The following is a 25,710-nucleotide window of genomic DNA, read 5'->3' as shown; positions in this document are numbered from 1 at the left end:
TTTGGTGTGGGGCAAAACTACAACAGTGTAATTTTATCAAGTAATATTTAATGTCTGGTTGTGTCTTTTTGTGGTATTAGGAGCTATTGATGATTGTTGCCTGTAGCAGTTATCACATTATAGGTTACAAATGATTATATTCTAATTCTGTTTAATTCTAACTTAACTTGAGGTTAGATTTAACCTAAATTTATTAGTTGAGATACTTCTGTGGTGAAAATTTTCCTTCATAGACTGTTGTTACTGTGCTGTATAGTTCCTATAGGAAGAACAGAGAAATGCTAGATTCTTTATTTTAACTTTTCAGAATAGTGAATTGGTTCCATAGCATCTTTCAGAGGTGACAGATGTTTTTCAGAATGAAAGTTATGAATTCACTGTGTGTTTCAACCCATGCAATTGTCATTCTTACTGATGCTAAAATAAGTTCTTTTAGAACTTGATATTTACTGACACCTCATTTTATTTTGCTTCACTTTATTGTGGTTCACAGATATTCCATTTTTTTTTTTATTAAACAAATTGAAGAATTGTAACAACCCTGTGTTGAGCAAGTCTCTTGGCACCATTTTCCACATAGCGTTTGATCACTTTGTGTCTGTGTCACATGTTGGTAATTCTCACAATATTTCAAACTTTTTCATTATTATTATATTTGTTATGGTGATCTCTGGCCAGTTATTATGATTTGCTGAAAGCTCAGATGATGGTTACCATTTTTTAGCAATAGAGTATTTTTTAATTAAGGTATGTACATTGTTTTTTTAGACATAATGTTATTGCACACTTAATAAACTAGAGTATAGTGTAAGCATAATTTTCATATGCACTGGGAAACCAAAACATTTATTTGACTCACTTTATTGCAGTGGTCTGGAACTGAACCTGCAATATCTATGAGGTATGCCCATATCACTTTTCTTCTAGGTTTGTTATTAGCTTCTCATTTGATGTATAATTCATGTTTTCTGCTAAAATCTGAGAGTGTACTTACACACTTGCCTGAATAAGGACAAAAGGAGGACACAATGAAAGGCTTATTTCTTCATATCCGTGTATAATGAATGGAACTGTTTGCCTTTGAATCACACTTCAGCTATCTGGCAGCATATTCTAAGAAACCTTGGAATTTTGTGGGTAAAACCACATAAGTCAAACTTTTCTTTGATTGGAACCTGCAGGAGAACAAGCTTTTGATGTCAACGCTCTTATGTTAGAGGTGATATATGTCTGAATAGAAGACATAATTTTAAAAGTTTTTTGGTGAAAAATCAATCACTGGAAAACCCTGTATATTCTTGTATAACAACGGAGGAAAAGTCTCTCTGACACATATTGTGTATTTTTGATGTAATGTTAACTTCATGTGGTTTAGCTCTTTGACTTGAGGCATGTGTACATAACCTTCTGAACACTCATTTAGCTTATAATATGCCAGTTTCCTAACAATTATTATTGTTCTAAAGTATAACATTTCACTCTTCAACATCAAATATGTACACAAAAGGAATTAAAATTTATGGAGTTTCATGAGCTTTACATAGTGTCTTTACATAGTAAGTGTCAAAAATGGTTTCTTTTCTACTAGCTTTATTGCTTTTTTCCTGATTATAAAAATAATGTTGCAAAAATTTAACAAAATAGGGAACACCACAATTCTGCTCAGAAAGTTGTATATTAAATTGCATTTCTAGATCTTCCTTCTAAGTGTAGATGCTTATAAAATTATACTCAGATATGGAAGGATATTTACATTTACACTTTACCAAAAAATACAAGGAAGTTACTTTTGGGAAGATGTCAAGTGATTTTTTTTTTTTTTTTATGATTTTATCTATTTATGTGAGAGACAGTGAACATGAGCAGGGGAGGGGCAGAGGGAGAAGAAGACTCTTAATCTACTGAGCCACCCAGTTGCCCCAAAATATGAAGTGATTTTTTTAAAAAAACTTCCACACTTTTAATAAAATTTATCTTTTTAATTTAAATTCAATTAATTAACATATATTATTTGTTTCAGGGGTACAGGTCTGATGATTCATCAGTCTTATATAATACCCAATGCTCATTACTACACATACTCTCCCCAATGTCCATCACCCCGTACCCCATCCCCCACTTCCCACTTCTCCAGCAACCCTCAGTTTGTTTCCTAAGATTGAGAGTCTCTTATGGTTACTTTCACACTTTTTGAATAGTTTGTATTTTTGAAAATGAGTATATATTGTATGTGTATTCATAATATGTACATATGTATATATGCATCTGTGCATGTATATATTGAGGGAGGACATGAAGGGATGAAAGAATGGGAAGGAGAGGTGTACATATGAAGGGACAATTTCTGATATGAAAGGCTTAACAACGATTTATAGTTATAGATAATATTTTTAGGGTGATTATTGGTGCCTAACACCTGTCACAATACATGCCAGCTAAACAGAGAATTGTGTGTGATAGCAGTTTGTGTTTCATAAATTTAAAAATTTATAAACATTATTTAAGAGAGGTTCTTCCATTTGATAATTGTAGCCCACATTTCTTTTTAATTGCTAAGAACCTTTACCAGTGTAGTGTGTGTGTGTGTGTGTGTGTGTGCGCGCACACGCCTGTGTGTACATTAGTAATATGAGAAAACATTACGTTGTCCCTGGACCTGTGGGGGAATCTGAGTGGATGGTAGAGATGCTCCTTCTTTTAGTGTGAATTTTTTGACTATAAGTTGAATCATACTTCTCCTTTAGTCTCAGTAGGTGCTCAGATCCTTTGATACCCTTTACTCATTATGTGAATTAATGTAGAACTTAATTTCTAATAAACTAATGGAATACCTTTGGCAGGATCTTTTGAAGGTGAGCTTTTAATTTTTTTCTCAACGAGAACATTTTTTACTTGAAGCATACTTCAGAATATGTGGTTCTAAAAGATTGATATAACACATTCCATCCAAGAAAAATAGAATACACATTTTCTTCAAGTATATGCAAAAGAAATCACCTGGTTAAATCACATAAAAAGAGACATAACAAATATTATAAGTTTAAGAAGGCTGAAAGCATACCAGCTATAGTTTCCAGCCACAGTGGTAAAAAAACTGAAGATCAACAATAAAACAAAGATGAAAAATCTACAAGGTAAATATTAAATATTTAATATGTAAATATCAAAACACTATTGCACAAGCAATGGGCCAATAGGAAATCAAATGGCATATCAAAATATGCCTCAAAACAAAAGAAAAAAAACCATAATACTCCAAAGCTCATGGGATGCAGCAAAAGCAGATGTTAGAGTGAAATTTATGCTATAAATGCTTGTATTAAGAAAAAAGTTCAAATAACATTACACAAGGAGCTAGAAAAAAGAAACTTAGCTGAAAATTAGTAGAGGAAGGAAATAAAGAAAAACCAGAAATTTTAAGTAAAATAGAGACCAGACTACACAATAACATAACACTGAAAGTAATGACTAGTTAAAAAAAACAAACAAACCCAAATTGGCAATGCTTTAATTACATTAATAAGAAGAAAAAGAAGACTCAAAAGTCTAAATGAGAAATAGAAAACAATACAGCAGTTAACCACAGAAACACATAGTATGATAACAGATTACTATATACAATTTTACACCAACAAATCAATTAACTTAGGAAAAAACCCCAGATAATTCCAAAAAAATGCACAGGTTACTAAGATTCATCATGAATCTTAAATCCAAGAAGTAGGAAATCTTTTTAGACCAATAACAAGAATGAAAGTTGAATTAGGAATCAAGAATCTTCCAGCATAATCTTTATCAAAATCTTATCAACAGTGGAATGGAGGGAACATATTCAGAATTATTCCATGAGACCCATACTATCCTGATACCAAAGCAGGATAAAAACAGTTCAAGAACAGGGGCACCCGAGTAGCTCAGTCAGTTGGGTGTCCAACTCTTGATTTTGGCTCGGGAGATCCAGCTTTATGCTGGGCTCCACACTCAGCCCGGAGTCTACTTGAGGTTCTCTCTCTTCCTCTCCCTCTGCTCCTCCCCCTGCTTGTGCATGATCTCTCTCTAAAATAAATGAAGTCTTAAAACGCGCACACACACACACACACACACACACACACACAATACGGGCCCTTGGGTGGGTCAGTTGGTTAAGCGTCTACTTTTGGCTTGGGTCATGATCCCAGGATCCTGGGATCAAGCCCTGCATCTGGCTCCCTGTTGAGTTTCTCCCTCTTCCTCTGCCTACTGCTCCCCTTACTTGTGCTTGTTCTCTTTCTCAAATAAATAAACAGAATCTTTGAAAAAAACTAAAAAAAATATAAAGACAAAAAAAAATACAAGAACAGAAAAGTCTAGTTTGTCCAATATAAGTTTTTGCTATTCTGGCTTTCTTTTAACACCCATTTGTGTATTAAATATTTCTCCACCCCCTTACTTTCAATTTGCAGGTGTCTTTAGGTCTAAATCTAGTCTCTTGTAGGCAACATATAGATAGGTCTTGTTTTCTTATCCATTCTGACACTCTACACTTCTTGATTTAGTTAGCATTTAGCAATTAGTTCATCTACATTCAGAGTAATTATTTTTTAAAAAAAGATTTTATTTATTTATTTATTTATTCATTTGTCAGAGAGAGAGAACGCACAGACAAGCAGGCAGAGTGGCAGGCAGAGGTGGAGAGAGAAGCAGGCTCCCTGCCAAGCAAGGAGCCTAATGTGGGACTCAATTTCAGGACCCTGGGATCATGACCTGAGCTGAAGGCAGCAGCTTAACACACTGAGCCACCCAGCATCCCATACATTCAGAGTCATTATTGATAGATATGTATTTATTGCCATTTTATTACTTGTTTTGTCATTGTTTCTGGAGATTTTCTCTGATCCTTTCTTATCTTTATCCCTTTTGATCTCTCCGTTCCACTCAAAAACTCCCCTTTAATATTTCTTGCAGGGCTGGTTAAGTGGTCATAAACTCCTTTGGTTTTGTTTGTTAGGGAGACTCTATCTCTCCTTTTATTTTGAATGATTGCTTTGCTGGACTCTCCTTTTATTTTGAATGATTGCCTTGCTGGATAGAGTGCTCTTAGCTGCAGATTTTTCCTATTCAGCACTTTGAGTATATCATGCCACATTCTTCTGGCATGCCAAGTTTTTGTTGAGAAATCTGCAGCTACCCTTATGGGTTGTCCCTTTTAAGTTAAGGACTTATTTTTGTCTCTTGCTTTCGTGATTTTTCCCTTATCACTGTATTTTGCAAATTTAATTACAATATGTCTTGGTGTTGGCCTGCTTTTGTTGATTTTAATAGGAATTCTCTGTGCCTCCTGATCTGGATGTCTGTTTCCTTTTGCAGATTAGGAAAGTTTTCTGCTGTTATTTCTTGAAATAAATTTTCTGCCCCCCCTTCTCTTTCTGCTTCTTCTGGGACTCAGCTATTAATTTATTATATTTGATGGAGTCACTGAGTTCCCTCAGTCTGTTCTCAAGTTGCATAATTCTTTCTTTGTTCAGCTTTATCATTTTCCATTGTTTGTCTTCCAGATCACTCATTCATTCCTCTGCCTTTTCCAGTCGACTATTCATTGCATCACGCCTATTTACAGTCTTATTTATTGTGTTCTTCATCTCCCATTAATTCTTTTTTAACTCCTTTATCTCTTTTGTGAGGGATACAATGTCTTCTATTCTTTTCTCAAACCTAGGGAGTATCATGATTGTTGCTTTAAATTCTCCTTCAGGCATGCTCCTTATATCTGTTTCACTTAGGTCTCTGGCTGTGGCTTTATCTTTTTTTTTTTTCTTTTTCCATTTGGGATAAATTCCTCCATCTTGGTATTCTGTCTTGACTTCTTTTGTGTGTTAGAAAAGCCTGTTATGTCTCCTGCTCCTGAAAGTAATGGCCTTATGAAGAAGAGGTCATGTAGTGCTCAGGGTCTGACATTTCAGGGAGTGTCTCCCATGTGTGCTGTATACACTGTGCTGTTGTGTTTTGGCAGCTCTGTCCTTCAGGTCAGTCATCTGCAGAGGCTCTCCTTTGTTGTGGGCAATATTTGGTTCCTGGCCTGACTGTGGCGAATTTTAACTAGGTGTGCTCTGGTCTGCTTGTGAAATGACCCTGATATCAACTCCACTAGAACAGAGGCCCTGTAGAACTCTCTGTTTGGGACATGTAATGTGGGTAGGGGTTTCTGCTACCTGAGGGCCTGTCCCACGGGGACTGAAGCAAGCTTGACTGAGAAGGACAGTACCACCATAGCATAGGTGTGTGGGACTTGGTGTAAGCAAGTTAGGCATCCAGTGTCCACGCTGAGCTGCTTCCCTCAAGATTTTATTTTTTAAGAGATAGGAAGCAGGTCTCATATATTTACTGTTCTCATTTGGGTAAGAACATTTTTGCATTTTAATTAATGCAACTTATTTTATATATAATAAATATTTCAAGTGGCACTTAGTATTTTTTTTTAAAGATTTATTTATTTGAGAGAGAGTATGTACATAGTAGGGAGGGGCAGAGGGAGAGGATGTTCAAGCGGGCTTCCCACTGAGTGTGGATCCCAATGTGGGGCTTGCTCTTACAACCCTTGAGATTATGACCTGAGCCAAAACCAAGAGTGACACACTTAACCAACTGACCTGTCCAGATGCCCTACCACTTAGTAGTTTTTTTGAAAACGTTTACCCTTCCAGTGTTTATGAAAGTAGCTTTTTAATTTTATCTAAGAAAAAAAATCACCTTCTCCAGAAATCTCTTATTTGAACTTATTAACCTATAAGTTAAATTTCTTTTGTCTTTAGCAGACAGTTTCTACTTTTAACAGATACAAATTGTAATGGAATTCTAGGCAGTGCTTCCCGTCGCCATCATGCCTACCTTTAGTGTGTCTGAATGGTCCCAGTTTACTCCAGGGATTTAAAAATGCATTCTCTCTCTTTTTTTTTATTATTATTTTTTTTATTTTTAAGACTTACAGGGCATTCATGCATGAAGGCTATGTAAGTTACTATTAAAAGGTGAGAAAGGTGTGTATTATTAGTCCACTTTGCAGCTGTTGAAGTGTGGTGGACATTTTAGTGAAAAGTAGGTAGATGGAGATCTATATTTCCCCTGGCTGTGTAGATTTCTCCCATGCTTCCAGGTGTGTGGAGTATCAGAGGCAAAATGGGAGACTAGGACAATTTAAAGATAAATTATAAAACAGAATTTCTGTAGTTACCCAATAATGGAAATGACAAGAACCCTAGGAGATTCCTATGCAGAGAATCTGAATTGCTACGTCATGTAAATCATTCCTATAAAAAAGAGGTTTTCTTTTATTTTTGTTTCCTTTTGATATTAGACAATTACTTGTTTCTTTATTTTCTGCTGAGTCTTATTACCAAAATTCTAGATTGCTCATAGAAGTCATTTCATCCATCATTGAATTATTCTCCAAAACAGCTACTTCTTAAGTGGCATTTAAGGGTGTTCTAATGCTAATAAGACAAGGATGTTTAGCACTGCTTTTCCTCAACTATTCTTGGTTTCCTTTTATTTCTAGGATGTGGGGAGCATCTTGTGCGCACCATACTGGCTAGAGAATGTTCACACGCTTTACAAGCTGAAGATGCTCACCAAGCACTGTTGGAGACTATGCAAAACAAGTTTATCAGTAAGTATAACATGAGAAAATTGTGTTCTTTTCAATATAGATTGATTCACTGAGCTGTAAACCAGTCAGATACTATATTTGTTCCACAGGGCCTAGCTCCAGGGCCTAGCATAGACTTAGACCCCCAATTAATATTGGTCATGAGATAGCAACTAATGGATGAAATTTGCCATAAAACTAATCTAATACCCAAGTTGGGAGACACTATCTAGGACTAGAGTGATATATAGTAGCATAAAATTCTACTAAAACAATTGAATGGACAACATTTTTTGAAAGTTCTTTTATAATACACTTTGACTCTTCTTTTGGTCGGTGATACATTAATGAATCCAGTGCTGCCATGTACAGTTGTATAGGGCTGAGTTGAAATCCTGCTTGGGTTCTGTTTGCCAAGCTATGTAACCAGATGTGAGGCTGCATCAGTTTGGAGGAAGGGGTGCCTTTTCTTTCTGTAGAAAGATTTTATATAGCCTCTCAGTGATCCTATCCATAACTGTTACATAGGATTAAAACTATTTGACTTAGTCTGCTTTTCCCATCATGTAACATTGAACTTACCAGTGTGCGAAGAATAATAAAGTTGTGTAAGACAAATAAAGTAGAGTTGAAAATAAGTTAGGGTAATAGCCATGAATAAATAGAGAAGCATATTACAGTGTTAATCTGGGAGATTGTATCTCTAGTTGGAGAATTAAGACAGGGTATAATGAGATGCTAATTATGTGATGAGGACAATGCAGACAAAAGCGTAGGAAGAAATTGTTTCCAAAAGAATTCTTGGATGGGGCCTCTTAGAACTGGTCCCAGAAGGCTCTGGGATAAGTGGTAAAAGAGGGAGAAGAGAGGAGCATAAACACAGTCATGACAGTAGGATGTGGTATCAGTATCAGGAGGTCTAGGCACCTATATGACTCTTACCTGGCATGAAGTATTCCTTATGGGCAGTGGGGCTGGTGAGGCCAGGACACAGAGTTCCTTAAAATCTCAATGTAGGAGTTCATATTTGATCTGATAGGAAGGAGAGAACCCTTATATGTTTCTAAGTTGACAAATGATATTTTGGGGGAGGGTTTATAAAATAGATCTAAGGTTGTACAAGACCACCTCTATAGGAAAGAGAGATGAAGGGCTGGGAATGGTCCAAGGGATAGAGAGGAAATGGAGAAAGTGGAAATATTGGTAGATTCAGATTTTGAGACTAGGTGGATATAGCCCTCTTGGTCCAATTAGGAGATAGAAAGTATATGTTGGGGATGCCTAGGTGGCTCAGTTGCTTAAGTGTCTCCCTTCAGCTCAGGTCATGATCCCAGGGTTCTGGGATAGAGTCCTGCATTGGGCTTCTTCTCAGCAGGGAGCCTGCTTATCCCTCTGCCTGCTGTTCCCTCTGTTTGTGTGCTCTTTCTCTCTCTGACAAATAAATAAAATCTTAAAAAACAAACTATACATTAGGTTAATCAGGGGAAGTTTAACATAAAGAATTGTCAACTATGTGGAAAGAGTACCTGTAAGATATAAAGAAACTTTAGGTGGTACTCTAGAGCTGAGAGAGTGTCCAAGTAAGGACATACTTGGAAGGGGCACAGACCTTGATGAAGAAGGTATGGTTTGGCCACCAGGTAGTGGAGAAGTTCACCAGTTTGGCCAGGCTGGGACTGATCTGGAGTTGCTGCACAGACTGTAGGCTACTCTTGAGTGCAGACGGAGCAGATGATTAGTACATAGTGGCCGGGTGTGCGGTGGGAGCCTGGCAGTGGTGGGGGCAGAAGACACAGAGGACTTTAGAGCCCACAGGCCACAGAGGGCTTGTAGAGGGACTGACTGCTTCCTGTTTGACTCTCTGGGCCACAGGAGCTATATGCAGGGTGTGTGGGGCCTTGCCAAGGGAGTCCTGTGCAGCTGTAGGGGATGTATTGCCAGGCCCAGACTTAGGCTTCAGAGTCACAGAGGGACTGTGTTCTGGGCCTGTGGCTGGGGCAGACTTCACCAGAGGTCCACACCCAAACCGTCTCTCCTTCCCAGCCCATGCTGGAAATCGCAGGAAAGGTGCCTTTTGTAAGTGTTTATCTTAACTCAGTTTAGTGCCTGACTTCTTGCCTTCATTTTGCTAGTTCCTTCCATGTAAGCCTAGTCTCTCTATACATGGCACTTTGTATTTGTTTGCCACATTTCTCTCTCTGCTAGGTGGCAGTGGGATTCAAGGAAGCTTCTTTGTCATTATTGGGGGGACCATCTGGTACATGGTCCCTCCCCTACTGTTGGCTTCTCCTGAAATGGGACTTGTCTTCACCTCCTTATGAGTTATTGGCTTTTACTGCTGCTGAATTCACTATGGTGTCCATGGTCTTGTTATAGCCTATGGTTTCCCTAGTACACATAGCATCCACTGACAGTAGATGCTAGTGGTAGTAGAATCAGATGGTCTGAAACTTCTGGAATAATCAGTGAGAATGTCAAGTCCTCATTGCCCAAATATATCAGGCTAGTTTTTCTGCTTTACTTCCAGAACATCTTACTGTCCTGAGTGTGGAATTGGAATAGGGAAATTCCCTACCTAGCTTTCTGTGTCTTGAGCCCTCATCTATTCTTGGATCCTCCAGATCCAGCTCAGGCTTTTTTATTTGTCTCCTTTTTTTCCCTCTACCCTCACCGGCTTGGAAAAGGGGACAGAAACCTATGCCAGTGATCAGTTCTTTCCTCCTTGGTTTTCCCACCAGTGCCAACATGTTCAGTGACACCCTAGCCCCAGTCCTACCTTTAGGGTATTCGTAGGGAGCTCTAAACCACTTATCCTGCCCAAATTTAGGATTTACCTACTCAAAACACATTTTATCCCAAAGGTGTCTCTACTTAGAATTGATGAAAATCCACTTAGAAGCTTAAAGGATAAAACATATCAACTAGATAAGCATACAACTTATGAGTTCAATGGAAGATTCTGGGGATGGGGATAAGACTGTATTTCATTATTGTTCAGGCCTTTAGTATTATGCCCTATCAGTAAATATTTTTAGGGCAAAGAGAGAAAGAACAACAGATGATGGGTAGGAAAGAATTGGGTATATTTGAAGGAAGAACAGACTGAATAACTGTAGGAAAAGAATTCAATATGAAGAGATTTTGTAGAGGTGCTTTCTTACAGTTATTTGAACTGAGGTTATGAAGACATAAGTAATGGTATTAATTATATGCCTGCTAGCAAGAATTGCCTAATAGCAAAATGTGAGCTGAGGAATGAGTTAGAAACAGGCCTTTGAGGTCTGCCTCTCATGATTTTTCAGAAATAGGTTGATTACATTCGTGTTACTATATCCTCAAATATGTCAGAATCAGACTTAGGTATTATTGTTTAGATCTTTTAACAGTTACCAACTGTTGAATACTATTTTAAAGGAAATCAAATTGTTGATTCTAATAGCATGTATAATTTATGTAATTTGTTATTAGTTGTCCAGCTATATTAGGTGCATTCCCAGAACATTAGTGGGAAGGAATAGTAAGAGATGAAAGCAAGATGTCAAACTTCCTGAGAACCTGTGGTAGATGTGGAATTATGGCACATGGCAACTTTCTGGAGGACTTTACTGGATCTAAAATCACAGATTCCCAGCTAGTTCTACTTTTCCAGATTTGGGTCCATGCCAAGGAGTTCCTGAACTCCATTCTATTCTCTGCTGTTTGTCTATGTTCTCCTTCTCTATAGCTCTTTGAAGCTACTTAACGAGTTGGACTGCAGTATTTCATTTTGCCACTGGGATCCCGTGATTTAATGGTGCATTTGAATCCTGTCTTAAAAATTCCAGAATCATGGATATAAGAAACTTCAGAGCTCACCTGATTGACCCCTGTTTATTTAATATTTGAAGAAACTTAGTTTTGAAGTTTAATGACTTGCCCAATGTCACCCAGTTAGTATATATTCTTTCTGTAGGATTGTAGTGCCTTTTTTCCCCCCATTTTATTTTATTTCTTTTCATTGTTCCAAAATTCATTGTCTATGTACCACACCCAGTGCTCCATGCAATACGTGCCCTCCACAATACCCACCACCAGTCTCATCGAACCTCCCACCCTCCTCCCCTCCGAAACCCTCACTTTGTTTCTCAGAGTCCATTGTCTCTCATGGTTTGTCTCCCCTTCTGATTTCTCCCAAGAGGGGGCTACTCTCCTGGGGGTTAGCAAAGTTGGGTTCCACTCTGGACTGTGTCTGACTCATTGGATGTAGCAAGTTACTTAAGTTTTCTTCCTTCCCTTTCTTTCTTTTCTTTCTTTTCTTTCTTTCTTTCTTTCTTTCTTTCTTTCTTTCTTTCTTTCTTTCTTTCTTTTTCTTTCTTATGTTAGACAAACAGTTTCTAAATTCCTTCACCATGCTGAGTTCTATGAATTCTCTACTGTATCCAACCTGAAAATGTGGAATTCTTTTTAATCAGGTGATTTGGAAAGGGATTGGAAAACGAATATTTTCCGGAACCACTTGGGAATTTTCAAGAACCACAGATGAAACTTATAAAGTAGCTAGAAGAAATAAATTGAATTTACCAGAGGGCTGGAAAAGGAGCAAGAAGGTTGAGTTCATTCCTCTTTTAACAGTGATGAAATTAGTTGTTTGTTTTAGGACAGGTCTCTTTGTTCTCAGTTTCCTCGTGTATAAAATGAGGGGCCAGATAGCTCCAAAATTCTATTGGATCCTTGGTTTGTTCACAGGCCAATCTAAACTATTTGTGTGACAGTGTAGTTGGAAATCGAGTTGCTCCTTAATTGGCCTATAAATTAAAATTGTTTATTTATTTGTCAGAGAGAGAGCGAGCACAGGCAGACAGAGTGGCAAGCAGAGGCAGAGGGAGAAGCAGGCTCCCTGCTGAGCAAGAAGCCCCATGTGGGACTCGATCCCAGGACGCTGGGATCATGACTTGAGCCTAAGGCAGATACTTAACCAACTGAGCCACCCAGGCGTCCCTAAAATTGTTAATGGTGGATCTCAATTTCCTATTTGAAGTAATTTGGTTGAAATCGTTCAGGTAGTAACTGAGACAAGCTAGCAACCACTCTCTTGGTTTTAAGGAAAGACACCACTATATTCTGATTACTTTCTTTGTTTTTTCTTTAAAAAAAGCATTTGCATAAATAATATGTCTAGAGATTGTCATTGCAATGTATATATAGAAAGATTTTATATAGTAATCCAGACAGATACCCATTTCCATTTACTCTAAGTCCTGTTGCTCTTGCCAAAAGAACCACTGCTGACAATTTGGACTGTGGCTTCATAGTCCATTCTGTTTGTCCATGTACCTCTCACCCCCATCCTCTCTCCCTCTCTCATCATTTTAAACAATTATATAGGAGAGATTTCTAATATATTGTTTTGCAGAATACTTTTCACTTAACATATCTTGGTGCTTTTTTTAAAAAAAGATTTTATTCATGAGAGAGAGAGCACAAGCAGGGGGAGCGGGAGAGGAAGAGGGGGAAATAAGGCTCCTAGCTGAGCAGGGAGCCCAGGGCAGGCGCTTGATCCCAGACCCTGGGATCATAACCTGAGCCAAAGGCAGATGCTAACTGACTGAACCACCCAGCTGCCTCATATCTTGATGCTTTTAATATATAAGTATGTATACGTTTATAGCTGAATAATTCTGTGGTTCCATAATTTATTCGATACTCTACTGGAAAGATTCATGTTTTCTGAATTTTGTTTATATCATTTTCCCATGGGGGAATGTCTGTTTCTCTATACTCTGAGCATTTTACACAATGCCATTTTCTCTCCTTTTGTAGCATATCAATTTTTAAAGCTGTTTTTTTGGTGGTTGCTCTGCAGTTTACAATATACATTTATAACTAATCTAGGTCTACTTTAAAATAATACTGTATTGCTTCACAGATAGTACAAGTACCACAAATAAAAAATTCCTAATTCCTCCCTCTCATCCCTATAGCATTGCTGTCATTTATTTCAGGCATACATAATCATGTATAAATACACACACACACACACACACACACACACTTAAATACATTGTTGCTTTTATTATTTTGAACAAATTACTGTCTGTTGGATCACTTATAAATAAGAAAAATTAAAGTTTAGGGGTGCCTATGTGGCTCAGTTGGTTAAGTGCTTGCCTTTGGCTCAGATCATGCCCTTGGGGTTCTAGGATCAAGCCTCACAGCCAGCTCCCTGCTCAGCTGGGAGTCGGCTTCTCACTCTGCCCCCCCCCCTGCTCCTGTATGCTCTCTTTCTCTCTCAAATAAATAAATCTTAAAAAAAAATAAAAGAAAAGAAAAAGAAAAGTTTATTTAACCTTCTCTTATTACCTTTCTAATGTTCTTCCTTTATGTAGAATCATGTTTCTGGCTTGTCAGTTTCCTTCTCTTTTATATTTCTTGCAAGGCAGGTCTACTGGCAACAAATTCCCTTAATGTTTGTCGGAGAAAGTCTTTATTTCTCCTTTTGAAAGACAATTTTTCAGTCCACTCATCCAAGTGTGGTGGAGTTTGTGTGTGTATGTTTTGTTGCTGTTTTTTTCTTTTAACGCTTGAAATATTTCACATCACTCTCCTTTATCCCATGATTTCTGAGAAGTCAGACATAATTCTTGTCTTTGCTTCTACGTGGGTAAGGTGTTTTTTTCCACTGTAGCTTCTTTTAAGATTTTTATCGTTATCTTTGAATTTCTGTACTTGAATATGATTACCTGGATATTGTTTTTTGGGACATTTATCTTGCCTCTTCTCTGAGCTTCCTGGATCTGTGATTTGGTGTCTGGTGTTAATTTGGAGAAACTCTCAGTCACTGTTTCAGATATTTCTTCTGTTCCTTTCTCTCTTCTTTTGGTATTCTGTTTCATTTAGGTAATATGTTTTGTAGTTGTTCCATAGTTCTTGAATATTCTGTTCTGCTTTTCTTGTCTTTTTTCTTTTTGCTTCTTCAGTTTTAGATGTTTGCATATCCTTAGTGTTTTTGATTTCTAGGATTTCTTTTGTATTCTTTCTTAGACTTTCCATCTCTGTGCTTATATTATCCATTGTTCTTACTTCTTGTCTACTATTTCATTAGAGCCCTTGGCATATGAATCATAGTTCTTTTAAATTCCTTGTCTGATAAAACCCCACAGACTAGGCTCTGGCAAAATAGTTTCTCTTAAGACAATTATCATATGACTTCACTCATATGTGGAACGTAAGCAATAGCACACATGACTACAGGGGAAGGGAGAGAAGTCTGAAGGGGGAGAAATCAGAGAGGGAGATGAACCATGAGAGACTATGGACCTCGGGATACGAACTGAGGGTCTCAGAAGGGAGAGGGGTGAAGGGGGGGTAATAGGGTGATGTGCACTGGGTGTTATACATAACTAATGAATCATCGAACAGTACATTAAAAACTAATGATGTACTACACAGTGGCAAACTGAACATAATAAAAAAAATGATTCTCTTGAGGGCAAGCGTTGTTAGTAAGAACAGAATGCTCTCTTATATTTAAAAATGGTTCCTTTTCTCCTCCTCCTAGAAGCATGAAGGAATTTTTCTCCAGTTTTCACTACTGTGAAAACCTGGTGGAGCTCTAGGAGGTAAAACTCACAAAAGTGTCATCCTATTCCTCAACACCCGCGCCCCACCCTCTGAAGAGCTTTTAACTCAGGGACTTGTCCACACTGAGACTCCAGCAGTTCTTCAATTACAGTTCTGGTTTTCCTTCCCTGCCACTAGCTCTGTGGAGGGTTCTGTTCATGGTTTTGTGCTCTGATAAGTTGTGGTTCTTTGTATCTGACTGTCTCCAATTTCAGGGGCAGTTATTTACCTTGTGACCTCACTTTTATGATGGATCTAAGAGGAGTTGTTGATTTTTTTCAGTTCAGCTTTTCTTTTTTTTTTTTTTTTTTCCCAATTTATTTATTTTCAGAAAAACAGTATTCATTATTTTTTCACCACACCCAGTGCTCCATGCAAGCTGTGCCCTCTATAATACCCACCACCTGGTACCCCAACCTCCCACCCCCCCGCCACTTCAAACCCCTCAGACTGTTTTTCAGAGTCCATAGTCTCTCATGGTTCACCTCCCCTTCCAATTTACCCAAATTCCCTACTACTCTCTAACGCCCCTTGTCCTCCATGCTATTGGTTATGCTCCACAAATGAGTGAAACCATATGATAATTGACTCTCTCTGCTTGACTGATTTCACTCAGCATAATCTCCTCCAGTCCCGTCCATGTTGCTACAAAAGTTGGATATTCGTCCTTTCTGATGGAGGCATAATACTCCATAGTGTATATGGACCACATCTTCCTTATCCATTCATCCGTTGAAGGGCATCTTGGTTCTTTCCATAGTTTGGCGACTGTGGCCATTGCTGCTATAAACATTGGGGTACAGATGGCCCTTCTTTTCACGACATCTGTATCTTTGGGGTAAATACCCAGGAGTGCAATTGCAGGGTCGTAGGGAAGCTCTATTTTTAATTTCTTGAGGAATCTCCACACTGTTCTCCAAAGAGGCTGCACCAACTTGCATTCCCACCAACAGTGTAAGAGGGTTCCCCTTTCTCCACATCCTCTCCAACACATGTTGTTTCCTGTTTTGTTAATTTTGGCCATTCTAACTGGTGTAAGGTGATATCTCAATGTGGTTTTAATTTGAATCTCCCTGAGGGCTAATGATGATGAGCATTTTTTCATGTGTCTGATAGCCATTTGTATTTCTTGATTGGAGAAGTGTCTGTTCATATCTTCTGCCCATTTTTTGATGTGTTTGTCTGTTTCGTGTGGGTTGAGTTTGAGGAGTTCATTATAGATCCTGGATATCAACCTTTTGTCTGTACTGTCATTTGCAAATATCTTCTCCCATTCCGTGGGTTGCCTCTTTGTTTTTTTGACTGTTTCCTTTGCTGTGCAGAAGCTTTTGATTTTGATGAAGTCCCAGAAGTCTATTTTCGCTTTTGTTTCCTTTGCCTTTGGAGACGTATCTTGAAAGAAGTTGCTGTGGCTGATATCGAAGAGATTACTGCCTATGTTCTCCTCTAAGATTCTGATAGATTCCTGTCTCACGTTGAGGTCTTTTATCCATTTTGAGTTGATCTTTGTGTACGGTGTAAGAGAATGGTCGAGTTTCATTCTTCTACATATAGCTGTCCAGCTTTCCCAGCACCATTTATTGAAGAGACTGTCTTTTTTCCACTGTATATTTTTTCCTGTTTTGTCGAAGATTAATTGACCATAGAGTTGAGGGTCCATATCAGGGCTCTCTACTCTGTTCCACTGGTCTATGTGTCTGTTTTTATGCCAGTACCATGCTGTCTTGGTGATCACAGCTTTGTAATAAAGCTTGAAATCAGGTAAGGTGATGCCGCCAGCTTTATTTTTGTTTTTCAACGTTTCCTTAGCGATTCGGGGTCTCTTCTGATTCCATACAAATTTTTGGATTATTTGCTCCAGCTCTTTGAAGAATGCCGGTGGAATTTTGATCGGAATGGCATTAAAAGTATAGATTGCTCTAGGCAGTATAGACATTTTAACGATGTTTATTCTTCCGATCCAAGAGCATGGAATGGTTTTCCATCTTTTTGTGTCTTCTTCAATTTCTTTCATGAGTGTTCTATAGTTCCTCAAGTATAGATCCTTTACCTCTTTAGTTAGGTTTATTCCCAGGTATCTTATGGTTCTTGGTGCTATAGTAAATGGAATTGATTCTCTAATTTCCCTTTCTGTATTTTCCTTGTTAGTGTATAAGAAAGCCACTGATTTCTGCACATTGACTTTGTATCCTGCCACGCTGCTGAATTGCTGTATGAGTTCTAGTAGTTTGGGGGTGGAGTCTTTTGGGTTTTCCATATAAAGAATCATGTCATCTGCGAAGAGAGAGAGTTTGACTTCTTCATTACCAATTTGGATACCTTTTATTTCTCTTTGTTGTCTGATTGCTGTTGCTAGGACTTCTAATACTATGTTGAACAAGAGTGGTGAAAGTGGGCATCCTTGTCTTGTTCCTGATCTCAACGGGAAGGCTGCAAGCTTTTTCCCATTGAGGATGATATTTGCTGTGGGTCTTTCATAGATAGATTTGATGAGGTTCAGGAATGTTCCCTCTATCCCTATACTTTGAAGCGTTTTAATCAGGAACGGATGTTGGATTTTGTCAAATGCTTTTTCTGCATCAATTGAGAGGACCATGTGGTTCTTCTCTCTTCTCATATTAATTTGTTGTATCACATTGATTGATTTGCGAATGTTGAACCATCCTTGTAGCCCAGGGATGAATCCCACCTGATCATGGTGGATAATCTTTTTAATGTGTTGTTGGATCCTGTTGGCTAGGATCTTGTTGAGAATCTTAGCATCCATATTCATCAGTGATATTGGTCTGAAATTCTCCTTTTTGGTATGGTCCTTGCCTGGTTTGGGGATCAGGGTAATGCTGGCTTCATAGAAAGAGTCTGGAAGTTTTCCTTCTGCTTCAATTTTTTGAAACAGCTTCAGGAGAATAGGTGTTATTTCTTCTTGGAAGGTTTGGTAGAATTCCCCAGGGAATCCGTCAGGTCCTGGGCTCTTGTTTTTTGGGAGATTTTTGATCACTGCTTCAATCTCGTTATTAGATATCGGTCTATTCAGGTTGTCGATTTCTTCCTGGTTCAATTTTGGTAGTTTATATTTTTCCAGGAATGCATCCATTTCATCTAGGTTGCTAAGCTTATTGGCATATAACTGTTCGTAGTAACTTCTGATGATTGTTTCTACTTCCTTGGTGTTAGTTGTGATCTCTCCCCTTTCATTCATAATTTTATGAATTTGGGATTTCTCTCTTTTCTTTCGGATTAGTGTAGCCAGTGGCTTATCGATCTTATTGATTCTTTCAAAAAACCAGCTTCTAGTTTCATTGATACGTTCTACTGTATCTCTGGTTTCTCCCTCATTGATCTCAGCTCTAATCTTGATGATTTCCCTTCTTATGTGTGGAGTTGGTTTGATTTGTTGTTGATCCTCCAGTTCTTTAAGGTGTAGAGACAGCTGGTGTGTTCTGGATTTTTCAATTTTTTTGAGCAAGGCTTGGATGGCTATATATTTTCCCCTTAGGACCGCCTTTGCTGTATCCCATAGGTTTTGGACCGAAGTGTCTTCATTCTCATTGGTTTCCATGAATTGTTTCAGTTCTTCTTTGATCTCCTGGTTGATCCAAGCATTCTTAAGCAAGGTGGTCTTTAGCTTCCAGGTGTTTGAGTTCCTTCGGAACTTTTCCTTGTGATTGAGCTCCAGTTTCAAAGCATTGTGATCTGAGAATATGCAGGGAATAATCTCAGTCTTTTGGTATCGGCTGAGTCCTGATTTGTGACCCAGTATGTGGTCTATTCTGGAGAAGGTTCCGTGTGCACTTGAGAAGAATGAGTATTCTGCTGTTTTAGGGTGGAATGTTCTGTATATATCTATGAGGTCCATCTGGTCCAATGTGTCGTTCAATGCTCTTGTTTCTTTATTGATTTTCTGCTTCGATGATCTGTCTAATTCTGAAAGAGGCGTGTTAAGATCACCTACGATTAGTGTATTCATATCAATATGACTCTTTATCTTGATTAACAGTTTTCTTAAGTAATTGGCTGCTCCCATATTGGGAGCATAGATATTTACAATTGTTAGATCATCTTGGTGGATAGTCCCTTTAAGGATTATGTAGTGTCCTTCTGTATCTCTGACTACAGTCTTTAGTTTGAAGTCTAATTTATCTGATATGAGAATCGCTACCCCAGCCTTCTTTTGAGTCCCATTGGCATGAAAGATGCTTCTCCACCCCTTCACTTTCAGTCTGCGTGTATCTTTAGGTTCAAAATGGGTCTCTTGTAGACAGCATATGGATGGGTCCTGTCGTTTTATCCAATCTGCAACCCTGTGCCGTTTTATGGGTGCATTTAGGCCATTCACATTGAGAGTGATTATTGATAGATACGTTTTTATTGACATCGAGTTACCTTTGAAGTCTTTCTTTCTGTAGACTGTCTCTATATTTCTGTCCAATGCTATTCTTGGGATTTTTCCTCTTTTATAGAACCCCCCTTAATATTTCCTGCAGTATCGGCTTGGTGGTTGCATAGTCTTTTAAGTCTTGCCGGTCTTGGAAACTCTTTATCTCTCCATCCATTTTGAATGTCAGTCTTGCTGGATAAAGTATTCTTGGCTGCATGTTCTTCTCATTTAGTGCCCTGAATATATCTTGCCAGCCTCTTCTGGCTTGCCAGGTCTCTGTGGACAGGTCTGACGTTATTCTGATGGGCTTCCCTCTGTAAGTAAGGAGCCTCTTTGCCCTGGCAGCTTTCAAGAGATTATACCTACAATTATAATTTCTCAATTTGACTATCAGGTGTCGTGATGTTTTTTTGGAGTGTATAATCTTGGGTGGAGACCGTTCAGCCTCTAGTACATGAACGCTGGTTTCATTCGCGAGATTCGGAAAGTTTTCATGAAGGACTTGTTCCACGACATCTTCTAGACTTCTTTCTTTCTCCTCCCCTTCAGGAATTCCAATAATTCTGACGTTGGAACGCTTCATGGCATCACTTATTTCCCTAATTCTGCTTTCGTGGGATCTAAGCTGTTTGTTCCAGGCTTCCTCCTGATCCTTTCTCTCTATCTGTTTGTCTTCCAGATCACTAATTCTATCTTCTGTCTCAGTTACCCTAGCTTTGAGAGAGTTTAGATTGGATTGGAACTCATTGAGAGCATTGTGGACCTCCTCCCTGGTAGCTTTAAGCTCCGCCCTAACATTGTGAACATCCTGTCTGGTCGCTTTCAGTTCGGCTCTAATCAATTCTGTTTGGTCATCCATGGCTTTCTCCAACCTAGCTATTGCCTGGATAATTGTTAGCCTGAATTCTCTTTCCGACATATTGTCTATGTTGATAGCCGTTAGCTCTGTTGCGGAAGGTCCATCCTCTGTATTTTTCTTCTGTTGGGCATTCCTCCTCCTAGTCATTTTGGTGGGAGAAGACTGAACAGATGTAGCTGGATGTATCAACTCTGGTGCAGTCAAGGTGCACCCTGGAACACTTCCTGATCTCTGTCTCAGAAGCCTCAGTCTGGGTGCAGAAGCTGAATCAATTCCCCCTTGGACGCTGGCAGTGCAGGTTCCAAGTTGCAGACCCTGGGGGCGCAGGATCTTTTGCTCGTCCCCAAAGCCAAGGCAGTGGCGGCTGTCTGGGAGCTCCTGACCGCCAGAGAGGTTCCAAGCAGCGATCGCACACTGAGATTTTGCCGCTGGCCGGGGCTGGGAGTGCCCGGCTTGCGCGCACTTCTTTTCAGAGGCGGCTGTGGGTCGGGCACTGAGAACGGGGCGCTGGTCCGTAAGCCGCAGGCTGGGCTTTTGCGCGCCTCTGTCCGGGGAAGAGTTTCGCGGGCCCGCGCCTTAGACTTTGAAACAGTGGCCCGGGTCAAGAAGCGCCCCAGGGCCTTAGAAACCCAGGAGAGCTGGAGCGACGTGCACGCGCATCTCAAGCTTTGTGGTAGGGCTAGCGCGCGTTCTGCAGACCGGCGCGGCTCCCATCCCCTCACAGGAGCCGGAACCCCGCGCTCTGGGGCACGCTGGCGGCTTAGGGACCAGGAGCCGGTTTCTCCGCCGCACTCTCTCTGCCTCCGCGCCGGGGAGGCCGTCTGGGACCGGGGACTCAAGCCCCTGTCCCTAGCCGCCCCAATTCCCACAATTTGCCCCCGCGATCCTTTGCTCTTTTGGAGTGCTTTCAACCAGTCTCCGAGTTAATGCTGGTCCCCAGACGCAGGGCACTCTCGCTCGTATCGGGGTATTACTTTTGCACCGGTCGCCTCTGGTGGCTCCCTCCCCCTTTTGTTTATCTTCCGATCTCAGTCCGCTGTTCCCATTCCGCTTTACCTGCTCACTGGCATCTTCTGCCCCTGTAGAGATCCAGACGTGTATAATTCTGATCTCAGGCTGATTTCATGGGTGATCAGAGTTCTTTGGTAGGTAATCAGCTCACTTTGGGGTACCAGCTGAAAAGACGCCTCTTCCTAGTACCCCGCCATCTTGTCCACCTCAGTTCAGCTTTTCACTTGTTGGGATAGAATGACAACTTCCAAGATCCTTACACGCTGGACCAGAAACTAGAAGTCACCTTCACACTCTTTTCTAATGGTTATCATCAACTTTTAAACGATACCCGAAGTTATGGATTAAAAAAATGATTTCTAGTTTTAACTCATCTTTTCTTGATGAGATAAGCATCAAGAGCTTGAGCATATATGTGGTTGAGCAACTTTTCACATGTAACTTGGCCTTTTATATTAATCTGTGAATTATCTGCTCACAGCTCTTGACCATTTTTCTCTGTATTGTTTGGGTGATTTTTTTTTAATTGACATTTGACTTTTATTAATAGTAAAATTATCTACAATGAAAGATTGAAAAATGGTGTAGCAGTAACCATCTCTACAGAATCTTAAAATATCCCTGTCTTTTGAGTGGTGATATGTTTGATACCTGTGACCTTCTGCAGCAATAAGGGATTTTTTTAAAAACTAATTTTACACTTATGATTAAATAATTGGTTTTTATATATTTTTCTAGTCAGTGACTTGTTATTTCCTATTTTTTTTTTTTTGTAATTTGAAGCAAACCCTGAAATTACCTTAAATGCAGGGCTCTTTAAAAATCTATTTTTGATAAATGAAACTTTAATGTGATAGAATGAATAGAGTAAAATTGAAAGACATTTTGAAGATTGAACTGTTTTTGTTTCCACTTGTATTACCATTATGCCAAGATCCAGAGCTTTGGTTTGACTTAATATAGGAAGCATGAAAGAGAATAACCAATTCATGCATTTTTTTAAAAAACCACTGTTTGTATAACATACAAAACCCATAAAAATGGGTACTGTAAAAATAGTGCCTTAATAATACTTCATGCTAACCAGCTGATTATAGACTGAATGCTTAGTTAAGTGGGGAAAAGAAATAAATAGATTTCCTTTTTAGTTGTGCTTTTTAAGTGATTACACACACATTTAAAAGCTCTTACAATGATTCAGATGTGACTTTTCCTATTCATGGTTATTTTTGAATGAACTTGGTTTCATGAATTATTCTTTTTTTCCATGCAGACTGTGACTGTACGTGTGGTATGTGAACTTCAGGGTGGTATTAAAGCTTCTAGCCCAGTTCTGAACAAGTAATGTCACAGTACATTTTTTAGTTAGTTCTGCTCACTACTAAATATAATAGTTGATAAAATGTTACCTGTAAATATCAAATTTCTTCTTCTCTTTGACTTTCTAAGGTATTTGTTTGGTGTTCTTTAGTTTCTTTGGGGAATATTCTTACACTTTATTAACATGATAAGTTTATTTTGAAATGCAAAATGCTATCAACAATTTTTCAGGTATTGAGTTTTAAATGCCCTTTATATATTTTGGATACTAACCCTTTATCAGATATGTCATTTGCAGGTATCTTCTCCTGTTCTGTAGTTTGCCTTTTAGTTTTGCTGATTGTTTTCTTTGCTAGGCAGAAGCTTTTTATTTTGACATAATCCTAATAGTTCATTTTTGTTTTTGTTTCCTGTGCCTCAGGAGACCTATCTAGAAAAAAGTTGCTATGGCTACCTGAGTTTTCCTTTAGGATTTTTATGGTTTCAGGTCTCACATTTAGGTCTTTAATCCATTTTGAGTTTATTTTTGTGTGTGATGTAAGAAGGTTTTCCAGTTTCTTTTTCTTTTGCATGTTGTTTTTTAGTTTTCCCAGCACCACTTAATGAAGAGACTGTTTCCCATTGGATATTCTTTCCTGTTTTGTTGAAGATTAATTGGCCATATAGTTGTGCATCCATTTCTGGATTTTCTATTCTATTCCATTTATCTGTGTGTCTATTTTTGTGCTAGTCCCTTACTGTCTTGATCACTGCAGATTTGTGGTATAACTTGATGTATAGAATTGTGATGCCTTTGCTTTTCTTTTTCAAGACTGCTTTAGCTCTTCAGGGTCTTTTGTACAAATTTTAGAATTGTTTGTGCTGGTTCTGTGAACAGTGCCGTTGGTATTTTTATAAGGATTGAATTAAATCTCTAGATTGTTATGGGTAATATAGACATTTTAGGGATATTTGTTCTTTCAATTCATGAGCATGAAATGTCCTTTCATTTCTTTGTGTCATCTTCAGTTTCTTTCATCAATGTTTTATAGTTTTCAGAATACAGTTCTTTCACCTCCTTGCTTAGGTTTATTCCTAGGTATCTTATTATTTTTTGTGCCATTGTACATGGGATTGTTTTCTTAATTTCTCTTTCTGTTTCTTCATAACTAATATATAGAAATGCAACAGATTTCTGCACATTGATTTTGTATCCTGCGACTGTACTGAATTCGTTTACTAGTTCTAACAGTTTTTTGGTAAAGTCTTCTGTTTTTTCTATATATAGTATATGTCATCTGCAAATAGCGAAAGTTTTACCTTTTCCTTACCCATTTGGATACCTTTTATTCCTTCCTCTTGTCTGATTGCTGCGGCTAGAACTTTCAGTACTATGTTGAATAAAAGTGGTGAGAATAGTTGTCTTTGTCTTGTTCCTTATCTTAGGGGAAAAGCTTTCAGTTTTTTACTGTTGAACATGATGTTAGCTATGGGTTTCTCATATATGGCCTTTATTATATTGGAGTATGTTCTCTCTAAACCTACTTTATTGAGGTTTTTTTTTTTAAATTATGAATGATGTTGTACTTTGTCAAATGCTTTTTCTGTGTCTATTGAAATGGTCGTATGGTTCTTATCCTTTCTCTTGATGTAATGACATATCACATTGATTTGTGAATATTGAATCACCCTTGCATCCAGGAATTAATTCCCCTTGATTTTGTTGTACAATTTTTTAAATGTATTGATGGATTTAGTTTGCTCATTTTTTTTTTAAGATTTTATTTATTTATTTGACAGAAAGAAATCACAAGTAGATGGAGAGGCAGGCAGAGAGAGAGAGAGAGGGAAGCAGGCTCCCTGCTGAGCAGAGAGCCCGATGCGGGCCTCGATCCCAGGACCCCGAGATCATGACCTGAGCCGAAGGCAGCGGCTTAACCCACTGAGCCACCCAGGCGCCCTAGTTTGCTCATATTTTGTTGAGGATTTTTACATCTATGTTAATCAGAAATATTGGATCTTTTTTAGTGGTGTCCTGATATGATTTTGGTATCAGGGTAATGCTGGCCTCATAGAATGAATTTCGAAGTTTTCCTTCCTTTTTTAAATTTTTGGAATAGTTTGAAGAGAATAGTATTAACTCTTCTTTAGATGTTTGGTAGAATTTGCCTGGGAAGCCATCTGGTTTTGGACTTCTATTTCTTGGGAGTTTTTTTGATTACTGATTCAGTTTCTTTGCTGATTATTGGTCTGTTCAAATTTTCTATTTCTTTCTGATTCAGTTTTGGTAGTTTATGTGTTTCTAAGAATTATCGATTTCTTTTAGGTTGTCCAATTTGTTGACTTAGAAGTTTTTGTAATATGTCTTATAGTTGTTTATATTTATATGGTGTTGGTTGTTATTTCTACTCTCTCATTTGTGATTTTATTTACTTGAGTCCTTCCTCTTTTTTTCTTGATAAGTCTGGTTAGAGGTTTCTCAATTTTTTAAAAAATTTATTTATTTTCAGCATAACAGTATCATTATTTTTTCACCACACCCAGTGCTCCATGCAATCCGTGCCCTCTATAATACCCACCACCTGGTACCCCGACCTCCCACCCCCCTGCCACTTCAAACCCCTCAGATTGTTTTCCAGAGTCAGTAGTCTCTTATGATTCACGTCCCCTTCCAATTTACCCCAACCCCCTTCTCTCTAACTCCCCATGTCCTCCATGCTTTTTGTTATGCTCCACAAATAAGTGAAACCATATAATAGGTTTCTCAATTTTATTGATTTTTTAAATTTTTGATCTCTTTTACTTTATGTTTCATTTTTTCCTGCTCTAATCTTTATTTCTTTCTGCTAGTTTTACATTATATTTATTGTTATTTTTCTACCACATTTATGTGTAAGGTTAGGTTTTTTATTTGAGATTTTTCTTGCTTCTTGCGGTGGGCTT

At 38.4% G+C, this 25,710-nt stretch overlaps 1 protein-coding gene across 5 annotated transcripts in view; it reads left to right on the top strand.

Annotated features, from left to right (window-relative positions):
* Positions 1-25,710, top strand: part of TASP1 (taspase 1) — a 283,764-nt gene that overhangs the window by 151,382 nt on the left and 106,672 nt on the right. For all 5 annotated transcript variants that reach the window (XM_044263461.1, XM_044263466.1, XM_044263465.1 and 2 more), the window contains one exon: positions 7,532-7,642. In XM_044263461.1, coding sequence (XP_044119396.1) covers positions 7,532-7,642 — 111 coding nt within the window. The remainder of the gene's footprint in view (positions 1-7,531; positions 7,643-25,710) is intronic.

The sequence above is a fragment of the Neovison vison genome, chromosome 8, assembly GCF_020171115.1.
Source record: "Neovison vison isolate M4711 chromosome 8, ASM_NN_V1, whole genome shotgun sequence".
NCBI lineage: Eukaryota > Metazoa > Chordata > Mammalia > Carnivora > Mustelidae > Neogale > Neogale vison.
This window is presented reverse-complemented; position numbering and strand designations above follow the sequence as displayed.